This window comes from Lingula anatina, chromosome 5 (assembly GCF_051362555.1).
Source record: "Lingula anatina isolate TDL-2025a chromosome 5, LinAna3.0, whole genome shotgun sequence".
Lineage (NCBI taxonomy): Eukaryota > Metazoa > Brachiopoda > Lingulata > Lingulida > Lingulidae > Lingula > Lingula anatina.
This window is the reverse complement of record NC_141771.1, coordinates 15,530,387-15,547,839: the sequence shown is the minus strand read 5'-3', so window position 1 is coordinate 15,547,839 and position 17,453 is coordinate 15,530,387. Positions and strand designations below refer to the sequence as shown.

At 36.0% G+C, this 17,453-nt stretch overlaps 2 protein-coding genes across 2 annotated transcripts; one reads left to right on the top strand and one right to left on the bottom strand.

The window, feature by feature from the left end:
• Nucleotides 1–2,910: 2,910 nt before the first annotated feature.
• Nucleotides 2,911–8,894, top strand: LOC106173160 (zinc metalloproteinase nas-14-like). Its single transcript, XM_087012422.1, has 12 exons — nt 2,911–2,998; nt 3,223–3,283; nt 3,484–3,595; nt 4,059–4,180; nt 4,632–4,749; nt 5,219–5,288; nt 5,624–5,827; nt 5,978–6,104; nt 6,393–6,599; nt 6,799–6,924; nt 7,311–7,433; nt 7,661–8,894. Exons 1-12 carry the CDS (start codon nt 2,927–2,929, stop codon nt 7,774–7,776), a joined length of 1,458 nt encoding a protein of 485 aa, XP_086868548.1. The 5' UTR covers nt 2,911–2,926; the 3' UTR covers nt 7,777–8,894.
• A 3,333-nt stretch (nt 8,895–12,227) lies between these two features.
• LOC106173156 (carbohydrate sulfotransferase 10-like) lies at nt 12,228–17,246 on the bottom strand. The gene is made up of 3 exons (XM_087012423.1): nt 16,044–17,246; nt 15,442–15,572; nt 12,228–14,431 (listed from the first exon to the last, which is right to left on the bottom strand). Exons 1-3 carry the CDS (start codon nt 16,231–16,233, stop codon nt 13,667–13,669), a joined length of 1,086 nt encoding a protein of 361 aa, XP_086868549.1. The 5' UTR covers nt 16,234–17,246; the 3' UTR covers nt 12,228–13,666.
• Nucleotides 17,247–17,453: the final 207 nt, after the last annotated feature.

Genomic DNA, 17,453 nt, shown 5'->3' with positions numbered 1-17,453 from the left:
AGAGTAATAAGCACTAAGCATTGATTTCCAAATCAAACGGCCAAATTTTATAACAATTTCTAAGCAACATACCTTCTCCCCAAAATTATGATAGGCCCGATGTCCGTTAAACTGGTACGGGTAGCCGCGAACTACTCACATCTCGAAGGCCACTATAGATAATAGGGCGTAGGGTGACTGCAGTTTCGAGGCAGCCTGAGGGAGCATGATTGTTTTGTTTGTAATGTACTGTAGTGAGTCAGTTGAAAGTACACTGGACTTAGCATATACAGCCATCTCAGTACTCTCAAACATATTTTGTAATCAACTGAGTTGTTATTCTGATGAATGAAAAGCAAGTTTGTGTGATTTTACGAAACGAAAGAAAGAAACAGTCTGTCATATGAAAAATCCTGATTAGCTTATACCAGGCAGCAGATACAAATGAATAGTTTTGCATATACTACTGCTATAGGTAATTATAAACAACGGACACCTTTATTCATGGCTTTGGGTTATCAGTACTCTAATGTCAGAGTAGAGAGAAAAAAGGAAAAAATTATGAATAAGACAAATAAATAAGAATTGAAATTAAATATTTCTCATTTATACGTTTACTTTATCTCCTCAAACCTTAGTTGAAAACTGCACTTTTAAATATGCGTATTAACATTGTTATAAGTCTGAGTGGTCACTGGCCTACTTTCACCAACTCCCTGGCGATCACACAACCTAAGTTATCGAACACTAGAGCTTACACTAGAGCTTTACAAGGTAAATTGCTCGTTATCAATGTTTTCATGGCCAAGCATGTAACAGCTCCATTTGTTTTGTTTTTTTAAGTGAGGTGGTCGACACTGCATGCAAATCGAACTCGGGACTTGCTTCGCATGCCTCGAGAACTCTCACTATTTCTCAATTTATAGGTCCATTTAGCATTTTAAAAATGTTATTTTAAGAATTAACGAGAGAATATTTGTTTGTTCAAGTGGAATTTTACTTACATCAGTCTTACAACTTTTAAAAATCACTGCAAAATAAATAAATAACTTCACCTATTATGACAAAAAAATAAATAAATAAATAAACGGACTAGAATTTAAACTATTTAACTGTTGCTCGCATCGCCATCTCACTCTCTCCAATCTAATGTACAAATCAAGAAGCGAGTATGATGTTTCAGAAAATGCCTTTGTTTATGTTTAATTTAAATAACACAATGAATAGATCGCTGCTACGTTCGCGGTGTCACCTGGCTTTTAAAAATTGTAAAAAAAAAAAATAAATAAATAAATAAATAAAACAAAAAAACGTGCGGTCTTTTGCCGCAGGTCATTATTTTTAGTTGTTTGATATTTTTGTAATGTTTCAGCCATTTAAAGAATACTAATACGATATGATGACAGGACACAGTTATTCTTCTAGACTAAACTGCATTGTCATAGACAGTAATTTGCAAAACCCTCTTTAACAGGCATTATGAAAAATATACTTGAAGTTGAGGACAAAATGTGCCAGTAAAATAAATATGCATCTCGTTACCCCTTTTGTTAGTGTGAATAACGTACGAATATTATCCGAAGTGGTTGTTTTTTAAACCTTCTTTACTGAATACGAAAACTTTCCATACTAGCAAGGAATGAATCGGAAATCTCTTGCGTTATTACACAAAAATATCGATTTATCACTTTTTGTCACAATAAGTTTAGAAAAAGAAGAATTCTCGACCCCCCCCCCCCCCCATATTACCGTTACTCGACAATCCCGGTAGAAGCACGTTTCATAATATAACGTCACTGTCAATGTTTAGGTAGTTGTACACCACACAATTTACTGATGTGCTTTACATCACTCCCTTAAACCCCTCCTTAATTTCGATTTCAGATAGTTATTCAGTAACAGACAAAACTATGTCAAGGCATATCTGCGACAGGCAAAACAATGCTCAATACTTGCCTAGATACAGAATTTCTGAAACTTAACAACGTGGGCCCCGTAACTAGAAAGCATCGCGTAACTGCCACCGAGCGCAAGCGTCTCATTTCCATAACTCGCTCTTACTCGCCCCATAATATGGGGGTTATGGAATCGAGACTCTTGCGCTCGGTCGCAATACGCGATGCTTTCGAGTTACGGGGCCCTGACCGTTAGCACATGTCAAAAGGCTATGCAGTACGTATATCAAGTTTGTTAACATGCTGTCTGGAACGTATCACTGTATGTGCGAAAAACGACGTGGAAGGAAAAAAATTAAACTTGATAAATGAACGCTGACCACGGTGACGTATCTGATGTCATTACAGCGGGTTTGTACTTCATTCCGTTCACGAAACTGAGTAATATATTAATAGCCCGCGACTGTCTCAGATTCCATTTTACTTCATAAGTGTTTTATCATTTAGAGGCCGAAATGTTACGAAGCAGACAGCCTCTTGTCCAGGGAGGGTTCGGACCACATCCCTTGGCTCAGACCACTTCCCTTGCCAAATCATTGATATGAATCTCATCTGCTCCCGATTGACGTCAGAGTTTACTCACAGTGACCCATTTACTTGACACAGTTAAGCCCCAGACCTTGACCATTCCGTTATGGTCAGTCTAAATATTTGTTTACATGTGTGCTTTACCTGTATGACTAAACCGATGACCAAGGGCGATAAACGTATTTGTTTCCCTGTTGGTCAATCCCTATGTTTGAGCACTATAACCTTTGTATGAAAAAAAAATCGCCCAAAATTCTGACTCAATAAACTGCCAGATTATTTCAATTCTATCACTCATCAAGCAAATGATACTGTGTAAAAAAGCGAAATAATCAGTGAACTAAATAAGACCCGGAAATACGGAAGTTTAGATAAAGTGGAGCGGGAAATCGCAATGGGCTATCAGCCGAAATGTAGAAAAGAGATTTCAGAACCGGTAATTCGTTAGTAAAAAAAACAGCAGTATGAGAAGCGTACAGTTTGTATCGTCGAGATTTGTCGCCGCAGCACTGACAGCCGTAGTTTGTGCAGTATGGGTAAGTAGTGAAACTGGCTTAACTTTCCAGCTTATATATGAACCAAAATATTAATGGAAACATTTTCGGACCGTTTCCTACTACCTTACGTGCTCAAAAAGAAAAAAAAGGAAAGAAAAACTAAGTTATGAGATGTATGTATTTTTGCCTCACATTGCATCTTCTTACATTGTAAAAGCACAATATCTACGCTTATTCAAAGATACCTTTATGAAACATTTCAGCTTTTAGAAGTGTCACACGCAGCAACAATGGATGAACTAATCAAGATCGCAGCAAATAAAAGTAAATATCAACATCTTTATCTATATTTTTCACTATATTTTTTGGTATGTAAAATTTCATGGCGTGCTTTTCAAATAACGTACATAGTATATTCTACATTGTCTACTTTGTACAAATCTTAAATGTATCCCGTTGTGTCAGTTGCAGTCTTAAGGATCTTTCGATTTTTCATTGTTACTTTCGTTTTCAAATTTTACTAGGTAGAGCACTGGAGACTATACAAGATGACAGCGTTGTTCTACGTGAATTGGATATTTTAATGCTTAAAGAAGATTTTCAAGCCCTCGAAAGAGCCAGGGAGGAGGAGTTTGGGTACGTAAGATTGTCGTACCGGAGGACAATTTAAATTTAATAACTTGTGCATTATATAGATATAGTATAAGGAGTAATTTTAATAATATCTTGTCAGAAGCGAAGTTATGGTCATAGAATGGGATGTCATATCATGATATTCAGACTGGAGAAATAAATATATAAATTACTTTTTCCATCAATTTACACACCAGCATATATTACAGCTTTTTCTTTTTTCCGTAAGAAAACGAAACAAGGAAGACGTTATCAAAACACCAAAGTGTTGTGAATTAATGGAAAAAAGTAATTTGTTTGTAAAGTGAGTAAAGCAATGCTTATCTGTGATTAAGGGTCGAAATGATTTGCTTCACATGCAAAAAAGCGAATTTGCTTTTTTGACAACAAATTGATATATTGAACGGCAAGACAAAGGCCCTATATCTCCTCTGCTGATTAAGTCTTTTTTATATCTTATCTGAAGATTGTTGGACAAGGACGGTAACTATGAAGGGGAACGTGCCCGCAAGAAAAGGAAAGGAGTCAGAGATTTAGGACGCCGCTGGCCAAATGGTGTAGTCCCGTATACCATATCATCGGTGATGTGTAAGTAGAGCTTGGTTTGTATAAAAATAATAATTCAAATCCATAAAACGCAAAAAAAAATATATTTAAAAAAAAATGATAATAACGCGTACACAGATAAAATTGTACGAACCTTTGGATACTGGCTTCTTTCTAATATTGGATGGGAAGGAGAAGGGAGGCATAAGGATCGCAAAAGCAGACGTGGTCAATTTAAGTTTGATTTGCAGGACAATTTGATATGTAAGACATGGATGAACGCATTTTTCTTTTTTTGTCTTGTAACGCATGTTGTATATACTTTTTCTCTGGGAGAGAAAAAGGGGAGTAAAAGGTACCTGCGAAGCTACTGGCCGGGGGGGGGGTTCAAGTAACCTTCTTCCCCCATTCTATCCGCCCTAATTTGAATTTAATTAGAATAAGAAATTTTCAATAAAATGAAATAAAAAAATTCATTCATCCATGTTTCCAGCTGCCTCAGATCGCAGAGCCATACAACAGGCTGTGGATGACTGGAACAAATACACATGTATCCAATTCAGGCCACGAAGAAATGAAAGGAACTACATTCACTTGGAAAACGGCAGCGGGTAAGAAAAAAGGAATTCATCCAATGAAAAATTCATTTAAAACGTTTTACATTCGCATTTTAAGTGCTAGGGATTGGTAGACGCATGTGAATCGATTAAATGAATACATATTAAATTTGGAAAAATAATTTAACTGCTTCAAGTTAGTTCATGGATGTTATTTGAAGGTAATATGGAAAAAATAGAGACAGGAATTAATCCTTTTGTTTCTACTTTGGGTAAGTGAATTCTTGTAGTTGTTTTAAAGATAAAAAAAAAGAAAAAGAATTGGATTTTTGCAGCCTTGGGTTTATGAAAATTAATTGACGCAACTTAGAGCGTGTCTTTAAGCATGTGGAATTCGATTTGAATAACACTTCACACAGCAGACATGTATGTTCATTAAGTCTATAATTTGGCTTGTGGTGGGGCCTGTTATTGTAACTCTTTAATGAAAATGTTAGAGGAGTTTCTGTCTTTTTATTTTTAGGTGTTCCTCTTTTGTTGGGATGTTAGGACGGGGACGCCAACTGGTTACCCTGGGACAAGGATGCAGATCTGTAAGTCAAAGCGTTTTCAAAATATCAGTTTATTTCTCAATCTATTGACAACATGAATGCTACAATGTACATCTTATTTCTGGTGATTATCTTTAGTTTTTTCCACTAGTTGAATAATCTTATTATTCTGCCAATAAATAGCATCAGAATTATTATTATTATTATTATTATTATTATTATTATTATTATGCAGTTGAAACTCAAGCAGTATTTATAATATTCAGAAAGACAACCACTGAAACCATTACGATGAAAAGTTTACGTAACGACATAATTTGCGCCCTCCTCAAAATTTATCAAAATATGTGCAAACTGTTCTTTATTATGTCTTTTAGAAAGGAATCATCATCCATGAATTGGGACACGCGATAGGGTTCAACCACGAGCAGACGAGATATGACCGCGATAACTATGTCACCATCGTCAGAGGGAACATTCCAGGGCATCTTTATTACAATTTTGAAAAATATCCGCAGTCTGTCACCAATACGCATGGCGTACCGTACGATTACGACAGCGTCATGCATTATGGCCAATACGTAAGTTTTTATTTTCTTTTTGGTTTCGTTTCTTATCCCGTTCTTCAACTTTTTTGGGGATTTTTAACTTATTCTTCTGGTCCTTCTTTTCATTGCTGACCGTAAACCTCCAGAATATAGTAACCCTTCAGGTAAATGTCATATTTCCAGGCATTTTCTACCAACGGGCGCCCGACCATTATAACCAAGGATAAATCCAAGCAGAATACTATTGGAAACAGCTTCGGACACAGCTTCGGCGATGTCAAGTTGGCAAACGCCATGTACAGTTGTGACCGTGAGTTTCCTCGATTTATTTTCTCGTTTTGTGCATATTCAAAGTCATTTGCGACAAGTAGTGATTATACTATTCCGAGTTTTTTTAGTGTGTGTTTAATTAATTATATTTTATAACCCTTGTACAGGCTCGTAGCATGCAACGTTAAAATTTGGTGACCATTAAAGAAATTGTTAGTTTGATTTTATAGCTTCATGATTATTTGAAAATCAGTCGGTCCGACAGCTATAAAGTAAGGTACATTTTTCTCTCAACTCTGTTACATTTGAAAATGTGTTTTTATCGCAGGCGGCTGCACGAACAAACCTAGATGTCCCTCCCCGGGATTCGTGGACAAGAATTGCCGCTGTATGTGCCCAGGAACTAACGGGGGTATTCCTGTGCAACCCTGCAGCACCGGAGGTGGCACTGGGGGCGGAACTGGAGGCGGCACCGGGGGTGGAACCGGGGGAGGTACTGGCGGTGGCACTGGAGGCGGTACCGGGGGTGGAAATAGTAAGTTACTTCAATCTGCATTTAAAAGCTTTTTATATTTGTATTTAAAAATTGTAATTTTAATTATATTACATGTCGTTTTCTAAGCGCTTGTGCACACTTGTATATCTCATATGAAAAAAAAAATGGAACAAGAAATGAGCGATGCATCTTTTATTGGTTTGAATTTGAACTCCATGGTTACATTTGTCCGTTACAGACAACTGTCGGGATAACAACAACAATTGTGCAGGCTGGGCGTCAAGAGGCGAGTGTCAACGTAACCCTGGATACATGCACGTTTACTGTAAAGAGTCATGTCGTTTGTGTAACGGAGGAGGAGGAGGTAGGAGGCGTTAAATGTTTTCTTACCGTTATTTTAAGAAAAAGTTTTTTTCTCATTGTATAATGAAATATTTACATCAAGTTTATCTATTCTACGGCGTGTAATCTCTTGTTTGTTAAATGAATGTCTTATATGGAGAGTTAAGACTTGGGAATTGGAATGAATTAATGAAAAACATAATTATATTTCCATAATTAAACTAATTATGTTAAAAACATTGAATTATATTTCTGGTCGCAGCCAAACAGCCCGTAATATCCTTCTTCTCAATCTTCTCAAAGCAAAGCTTATTATATGTGTTCTTTATCAAGTGGCCTTAAGAATGGCTGCTCTGTTGTCCAATCCGGCCAAAACATCGTCACTCTTTTCTTACTTCTACTTTCCAGGAAGTAGCAGTTGTGTTGATTACGACAAATACTGTGCCACTTGGGCAGCACGTGGCGAGTGCTCTCGTAACCCCCGGTATATGATCCCTTACTGTCCAAAATCCTGCAATAGATGCTCTGGAGGTACTGTCACAAATTTCTTCTTCGGTTTGTTAATAATGCAAAGCATATCAGGCTTACTTTTTATGAACTTGTACTTTTTTAAAGTCCATGATGGCGTTACTATAAAATGACATTTAATTAGATTCCTGATAATTCTTAAAGATGTCTCGTCCGTGAAATATTAAACAATCTAACTAGGTATGTCTAACTTTGTTTGTGAATTCTACTTTATTTCATTATTTTTTCAGGTAAATGCGTTAACAAGAACGTTCTCTGCGATCAATGGTCTAAGAGGGGGGAGTGTGCCAAGAACCCGAATTACATGCTCGTAAATTGCCAACGTGCGTGTGGCAAGTGCTCGTAATTGCCGATGCAGAGTTCTCCGTGACCCCATTTCATGGGTTATTTTATTTTTATACAGAAAGAGTTTAATTTAATTTAGCTTCGATTAGTTTGTGGCTAAAATGACATGCGCAATATCTTATATTATCTTAATTTATTTTATTTTTTCAATTAGATGTTTTAAATTCTGAACCAACATTTTGTTTAACAGGAAAAGCTCTCAGAGAGCGCAGACCTCCGCCAAGGTAACTGAATTCTCACCTTTATTTATTATTTAATAACTAAATAATTAGGTGTGTTCTCATTTTTGATTAATTAATTTATCAATCAACGAGTAAATAAACTCATTGGCTGAATAACTAATTAATCAATTACTACCAAAAATTTGGCCCATGCATCAACATTTCGTCAAAATCCGTCCATAACATTTTGCATCATGCTGCTTACAAACTTTATTAATTAAATTAAATCAACTTTATTAATTAAATTAATTAATTAAATTAAATTAAATTAAATTAAATCAATGAGTGGATCAACACCAAAATCATTTTATTTGTTACATGGTCCACTTGCGAAACTATCGGAAAATTTCATCAAAATCCGTGCACAACTTTTTCCAAAATCTTTCTTACAGTCAGAAAAATAATTAACTAACGATTAACCATTTTTTTGAGAAATGGATCGCCGCCAAAATCTTATAGTTACTGGTCCACTTTCGAAAGTTTTTGAAAATTTCATTCAAATCAGTCCACACATTTTTCCAAGGCCTTGCTAAGTAACAAACCTATAAAGGGATAAACGGGACGAAAAACACAATCTTCTTGGCGGAGATGATTATTATAAGAAGTACTTATATAGGTCAGAGTAAAGTGTAACTTGGAAATATGAGGGATGCCATTTTCCATTTCAATAAAAATTTTAGATCAGAGAGGACACCTATAAGTCCATTAAAATATATGAAATATGCAGTAAGTTGTCACCATTGATTGAAAACAGATATTTCGACTACTAGCCTTCTGCCTTATATTTCGAATCAGATTCTCATTATTATGTAATAATTTCTAATAACTTATTTCCAATGATGTTGAAATCTGTAAGCACTAAGCCAATTTGATTAATAAAATTTGATTTTTTGTCGAATTCCAGTGTTATTTATTCTTTTTTATACAGGAATTCAAACTTTATCATATGAACAATTTTCACAGTTAGATGAAGGCAAGAATCTTATTTGTCTCGTTTTATTTCATTTTAATGTAACACTAAGACATAAGTGATGGCGCACAAAACGAAGACAACCAATGAAAATAGTTACCATGGAGCGTGTAAATACTTTTATTTTTTATTGTTTCTTGTCCGTTTTATGAGCAAACGCCTTATTCTTACGGCATACTACATTACAATAAGAATGAAAAGCAGGGCAAGTAAAGATTACTGTATATGTGCGCACGCAGGTTATTACGTCGCTCATTCTTCTTTGTTACGTGAAAATGATACATACGTTACCATAAAGCGTGTAAATGTTTTTTATTCTATTTTCATTGGTTGTCTTTCCTTTTGTGCGTCAACATTATTTTAATGAAACACAAATAAAAGACATAAGTGTTGGCCCACAAAGCGAAAGAAAACCAATGAAAATAGAATAATTAGTTACACGTTTCATGGAAAAGTATGTATTGGTAACGTATGTATCATTTTTACGTAACAAAGAAGAATGAGCGACGTAATAACATGCGTGCGCACATATACAACGTCGCACGCAACCACAGAGTCGCGACAAAAGAGAACAAACAATGAAATAAAAAAACAACACCTTCATATTATTTGGTTACGAACATATCGGTAACGTATGAATCAGATGAATAATTTTCACAGATAGTTGCAGGTAAGAAATATTTTTTGTCTCGTTTTCTTTCATTTCAATGTCACATTAAGGCGTACGTGTTGGCCCACAAAACGAAAGACAACCAATGATAACAGAATAAATAAATATTTACACGCTTCGTGGTAACGTATAATTCGGTAACGTATGTCTCAAATTAACGTAAGAAAGAAGAAAGAGCGCCGTAAAAGCATGCGTGCTCACATATACAAAGTCACACGCACTCACAAAGTCATGGAAACAGAGAACAATCAATGAAATAAGAAAATAACATCTTCATATTTTTATTTCTAAATTTTATCGATTTCTTTTCTTGGTATGTAACATTAAAACATAAGTGAAGGCGCACTAAACAAAAGACAACCAATAAAAATAGTTACCATGGAGCATGTAAATACTTTTATTTTTATTGTTTCTTGTCCGTTTTATGAGCAAACGCCTTATTCTTACGGCATTCTACATTACAATAAGAAGGAAAAGCAGGGCAAGCAAAGACTACTTGACTTGAAACCGTTTGTTCAAATTGTTTATATAATACATACGTTAGAGAATAACGTGAAGGTATTGTTTTCTGATTTCATTGTTTGTTCTCTGTTGTTGCGACTCTGTGGTTACGTGCGACGTTGTATATGTGCGCACGCAGATTATTACGTCGCTCATTCTTCTTTGTTACGTGAAAATGATACATACGTTACCATAAAGCGTGTAAATGTTTTTATTCTATTTTCATTGGTTGTCTTTCCTTTTGTGCGTCAACATTATTTTAATGAAACACAAATAAAAGACATAAGTGTTGGCCCACAAAGCGAAAGAAAACCAATGAAAATAGAATAATTATTTACACGTTTCATGGAAAAGTATGTATTGGTAACGTATGTATCATTTTAACGTAACAAAGAAGAATGAGTGACGTAATAACAAGCGTGCGCACATAGACAACGTCGCACGCAACCACAGAGTCGCGACAAGAGAGAAAAAACAATGAAATAAAAAAAAAACACCTTCATATTATTTGGTTACGAACATATCGGTAACGTATGAATCAGATGAATAATTTTCATAGATAGTTGCAGGTAAGAAATATTTTTTGTCTCGATTTCTTTCATTTTAATGTCACATTAAGGCATAAGTGTTGGCCCACAAAACGAAAGACAACCAATGAAAATAGAATAATTAGTTACACGTTTCATGGAAAAGTATATATCGGTAACGTATGTCTCAAAATAACGTAAGAAAGAAGAAAGAGCGCCGTAAAGGCATGCGTGCTCACATATACAAAGTCACACGCACTCACAAAATCATGGAAACAGAGAACAATCAATGAAATAAGAAAATATCATCTTCATATTTTGTTCACGTTTGTATCAGTAATTATGTATCATATGAACAATTTTCACCGATAGTTGAAGGCAAGAAAACTAAATTTTATCGATTTCTTTTATTGTAATGTAACATTAAGACATAAGTGAAGGCGCACTAAACGAAAGACAACCAATAAAAATAGTTACCATGGAGCGTGTAAATACTTTTATTTTATTGTTTCTTGTCCGTTTTATGAGCAAACGCCTTATTCTTACGGCATACTACATTAAAATAAGAAGGAAAAGCAGGGCAAGCAAAGATTACTTGACTTGAAACCGTTTGTTCAAATTGTTTATATAATACATACGTTAGAGAATAACGTGAAGGTATTGTTTTCTGATTTCATTGTTTGTTCTCTGCTGTCGCGACTCTGTGGTTGCGTGCGACGTTGTATATGTGCGCACGCAGGTTATTACGTCGCTCATTCTTCTTTGTTACGTGAAAATGATACATACGTTACCATAAAGCGTGTAAATGTTTTCAGTGGTTGTCTTTCATTTTGTACTTCAACATTATTTTAATGAAACACAAATAAATGACATTAGTGTTGGCCCACAAAACGAAAGAAATCCAATGAAAATAGAATAATTATTTACACGTTGCATGGAAAATTATGTATTGGTAACGTATGTATCATTTTAACGTAACAAAGAAGAATGAGTGACGTAATAACAAGCGTGCGCACACATACAACGTCGCACGCAACCACAGAGTCGCGACAAGAGAGAACAAACAATGAAATCAAAAAACAACACCTTCATATTATTTGGTTACGAACATATCGGTAACGTATGAATGAAATGAAAAATTTTCACAGATAGTTCAAGGTAAGAAATTTTTTGTCTCGTTTTTTTTTCATTTTAATGTCACATTAAGGCATAAGTGTTGGCCCACAAAACGAAAGACAACCAATGAAAATAGAACTAATAAATATTTACACGCTTCGTAGTAACGTATATATCGGTAACGTATGTCTCAAATTAACGTAATAAAGAAGAAAATTTATTTGTGTTTCATTAAAATAATGTTGACGCGCAAAATGAAAGACAACCAATGAAAACAGAATAAAAAACATTTACACGCTTTATGGTAACGTATGTATCATTTTCACGTAACAATGGAGGTGTTGTTTTCTGATTTCATTGTTTGTTCTCTGTTATTGCGACTCTGTGGTTACGTGCGACGTTGTATATGTGCGCACGAAGGTTATTACGTCGCTCATTCTTCTTTGTTACGTGAAAATGATACATACACTGTAAAAACAGTGTTTAGCATTTAAATACATACAACACACGTTAGGCACCTATACGCATTTAGAAATCTGTGTAAATGCTAAACGCGTATAGCTTTTCAAGCGTTTCACAGAAGAAAAAACTAGACACGTTGGCATTGTTACACGTTTAGCTATGTGTTTAGCTTCACCGGCATATGATTCTATAACAAGTCTATCACAAGCTAAGCACATTGGCTAAGCACTTCCTCTGCTAAGCGCGTGAGGCTGCTAAACATATGGAGCTGCTATAGGTGTGGAATTCCTTAACGCGTGGAGCTGCTAAACAACATGTTTAGCTTTTCAAGCTCGTCACAAAAAAAAAAAAAAAAAAGTTTCACAATCCCATGTATACGATCCCATAGAAACATATGGGGCTGTTGGAGGCGAGAGGCAGCCTGCTCGAACGCGTTGTGTCCTTCCTTGCAGTAACGTGTGATTATTTAAAATAGGCCTATAAAGTAATAATCCAAATAATAAATAACGCTTTCACGACGTTATCAGCTAGTTACATGATGGTGATGGTATAGAATAACGTCATGGTAACGTTATGGGTGTTTTTAACTCCATGCAAAATGATGCCCTTGCAGTTTTATAAGCGTTTTATAACATTCTGGAAAAAACATTATTTAATGTTTTGAAAACCTTTTTTATAAATCACCAAAACACGTCTTATGCTGTATGAACTACAGTTAGCGGTTAATTCCAAAATGGGCTTGGGTTAGTCGGCGACTAGAGCGGTGCGATTTGTAAAATATTCGGACTATCGTTACCAAAATAACCAGCATGTGATGAAAGCTTATATAAACCATTATAATGAATACCCCACCATCATCCTGATGTTCTATTGTTCATTACTTCCGGAAGAAATAAATGAACATCAATGCCTTAACGCATTTTATCAAAATATGAAAAAATGTTTTAAAGTAAAAGTGATAGTTGTTTCGTGTCTTTTGTAAACTAGTGAATTTTCCTAACTTGTTTTTCAGAAATATATTCCAATAAACTTCCTCGCAAGGTCAGCTAACACAAGGATTAATAAGTCCCGCTGTAAAGATGATGGTGTGAATCAACTATGTTGACAGTTCACGGTACCCTGTTATAGATAGAGATAGCTATAGCAGTTCAAGGTGACCGTGACTTTGTGTGTGTGTGTGTGTGTGTGTGTGTGTGTGTGCGTGAGTGAGTGTGTGTGAGGTTGAAAACGTTACAACCTTATTAAAGTTAGACAAATACATCCTACATTTATTAGGCGTCAAGCACGTCAAAGCGTGTAACATGTTAATAGGCTAAACGTGCTTAGGTGCTAAAAGCGTGGAAAAAATGAGACAAAACAGGAATGTGTCTCAGAGCTAAACACTGTTTTTACAGTGTATGTATGTGCCGTATTACGACATACATTCAAAGATCTAATTTATATCCGAGGAAGGTTGCCTCTTCTTTGTAAATATCCCACACCTTTTTCAGCAGATCTCTATCTATCCCGCTGTAATATTTTTGTATGAGAGTCTCGTTGCGGTAGGACTCGATCTCGCGATGAGATGACGGGAATTGTGCTATCAAGTGTTCGGCGCCAAGTAGACACATGACATTAGGCGCGTCAGTGGTAAGATCTTCATGATGAACGATGACGTCATACTGAACGTCACAGGGTTTGCAAAAATCCTCGACCAAAGCCCAGTGGGCATTGTTTGGTCCATTGTCTGCTATATACTGCAAGAAATCCGAAAAGGAAATATGTTTTTGCAAAGTAATGTTCCTCTTATATTGCTTGTTCACATATGTTTTCACTCTGGGACCTAAATGCCTAAACAAAACTTGTTCCTTGTACACCGACACGAGTCTCTCTAATGGGTGTCGCACCACTAAGACCTTCAGATAGTTTGCTAAGCGCATACTGTTGTTCTTGCTGCCATAGGAATATAACTGTGTATAGTATTCCTGACGGCCGGACAGAATCTGATACACTTTTCTCCAATTACGACTTGCCGCTTTGAACATAGTGCACAATATTAGTTTATATTTGTCATCCACTAAAATCCATTTTGAATCGTTCAAATAGTTGAACGGAGCAGTTTTGCGGGCGCTGCATCTGTTCTGTAACCTTTGTTTTCGCCTGATCACGGAAGATACCCAATTCTGAGGTACCTTGTCCCAACCGAAGGACTGAAAGATTTGTTTCAGAAAGTTATTTCGTTTTTAAACGTTTTATGCAAAACAGGTCAACAAAAATATAACAACAATGACAAAATAAGGACAAGAAAAATATAAGGTCAATAAAAAGATGAGTTCAACATGAGAAACGTCAGCAAAAAGCTGTGAATATTGAACAAGTCAAAATTGTAATTTGCCTGGCAATTTCAACCCTGAGAACGCCGCGGGAGATAGAATGGCGTAGACAGAGAGAAAAAGAGAGAAGGCAACTGGAAATCAGTAAACAAATAATGTGAAAGAACAGAAAGGACCTGTGGGTTCTACCTCCCGTAAGAACTTAAGTACTTGTAAGTCAGTATCATGGTAAGGTAAACCATTATTAGAGAGTTTTGGCAAGGCCTTCCGTATGACGTGTAACGTATAGTTCAATACGTAATACGTTTTACGTACGCGAGAAAGCTAGCAGTGGTTTTGGCAGGTCTCACTCCGTATGCGGTTTTTTCCGCCAGGAGCCGCTAGTTCCCCCCAAAAAAAAAAAAAAAAAAAAAGATTCAGCTACTTCTGTCCAGCGAGCTGCTTGTGGATTCTTTTTAGATATGAATAATTAAGATGTTGAATGGAATGTGTTATTTACGTCAATTGATGCCGCAGATCCTGTTGTTTATGAAAAAAAATCAACTTAAATTGAATTTGATACTACTACGGACGACTGATTGACTGGCTGTTTTTCCAGCTGTTTTCACAGAGTATTTCTACCGACAGCGTCTAAAAGTGATTCAGTGGAATCTTAACACCCTATATATTCCTCTGCAGTATGTTTAACTTGAAAGAAATAAGCGTAAATCTATTAAATTCGATACGTTTCTTACCTACGTGTAATCACCGATTCATACGTAGTGCCGTATGACTTATGACTTGTCCTTGAGAAAAACTACGCACAAAGTGATGACGTCGCACGTTATACGTCGTACGGAAGGCCTTGCCAAAACTCTCTATTGTCTAATTAACGTAAAACTAAATACCTCCCAGATCCATTTATCTATGGCGTCGTGTTCTTTACTGAGTTTGGGCAAGTTGTAAGTGGTTCGGAGAGAAGTGTCACTGCCATTTATTACTCCCTTTTCTCGATCAATTGACATGGGTTTGTAAATTCCTGCAAGATTCATATCTCATAAAGGCTTTGTCGTCTTAGTGTCTTTATACATTGTATATGCCACTATAAACCCAATTTTCATCAAAAATCTTCCGTCAATATCTTATAATACTGATGAAAAGTATAAGGAAATATAATCGTTGCTACATGCGTCGACGGTTACGAAGCACACTAAAGCCCAAAAGAAAAAAATTTACTAGGAATACAGTCGTTGCCAAATAAAATGGCCTAGTATATGATGAAAAGTTATGTCAAAACATTTGCGTTTAACTTCGAGAAGTTTGATGTTTAATAACTTGATAAATGCTAAAAACCAACACTTTTCAAACACATGTATTTCTAATATTTGTGTATTCTAGAATTTTTATAATTGCACGAACCAGCCCTCTTTATATCGCAAGGATGGTTGTTTTTATAAATAAAAATTTTGTAATCTTTTTACAAAAAATAAGAGTTAAATATAATAGTTACCTGTAAAATAGGCCAGAGCACACAGCGTTAATACGCAGGCAATCATCTTGGTGAGTAGGATCGCTTTCCTTTTCATTACTAGTTTTCTTGTAACCCTATTATCGCTCAGGAGATCTTCGAGGTAATATATGTGGAGGTGTTTCGCATGACAGCCCGTGCGGTTGTAAATTTTCGTTAGTTGATATATCATGGTAAATAAAGAATGAGAATGTAATAACAACTAGAACAGGTGCGGGCGAATTATCATTAATTATCATGTCAGTTTATGGCATCTGACATGCAGTGACGCCTCGATATTTTCAATCGAGAAAATTGTATGTATTTTTAAAAGCCATTGACTCTTAAAATTAGGCATTCCTATTGAGTGGTTGTTACAAAATTGAAAAGCAACGCGCCTAATCGTCGTCCCATTTAGTAAAAGCACCATAAATGGTGTGTAAAATATAATTTACAATGATTCCATATTTACGTACCTGAAAGATTGATTGATTGTCAATCTAGTCATGGATTCATAAGCGAGATAGGAACACCAGAGGCGGATCCAAAATTATTTGAAGGGGGGAGGGGGTGTCTGGAACGACAGGCCTAGCTCGGACGCGAAGCCGACCATCGCCAGCTTGGCGTGGGGTTCGGGCCTGCTAAAGGGCCCAGAGATTTTTGCTGTTATGGAGGGCAAACGGTGCCTTTTGGTACGGTTTAGAACTATCTAGTCAAAATTTTAATTTTAAGAGCAGAATGTATTTTTCAGAAACATCTTAATCGGCCACTGAACAGATCAAACTGGTACAGGCTGACATGATAGTAACCAATTACAAGTCCTCGAAAAAAAAGGTTTGCAGTTTTCATATTTTTGTCTCACTTTTGTGTCTCATTTATCGGGTTCAGTGTCTCTATTTTTGGTTTTGGTGTTTCGGTTTTGCTTGGTTTCCATGGAGACGTAGTAACTAAAACTGTAAAGCCAGAGCTGTAAAGCGGAAGTTGAATATGGATAAAACTCAACTCTTACCTCGACCTTAAAGATGAGGGTGTAATGACTAGCTAAGAATGGGAACATTTCAATCGATGTTTTCCGACTCCAACTGCTTACGCTGCTCCTGATTGATAAAAACTAACCAAAGTTAACAAGAAATGTTGGCGTTCAAATACCAATAGAATGCAAAACCAAATGCATTTTTACAATTTCATCATGATAAGTGTGTTTTTGAAACTTTAAGGTGTAGAGCCGCATTTTGCAACCGACCGCATTTTGCAACCGGTTGCAAAATACGTTCAGTTGCAAAATGCGGTCCTACTAAGTAGAGCCGCATTTTGCAACTGAACGCATTTTGCAACTGCAACGCATTTTGCAACCAAAGAAAATCGTGAAAACGCATTTTGCAACTGCAACGCATTTTGCAACCAGGATTGTTT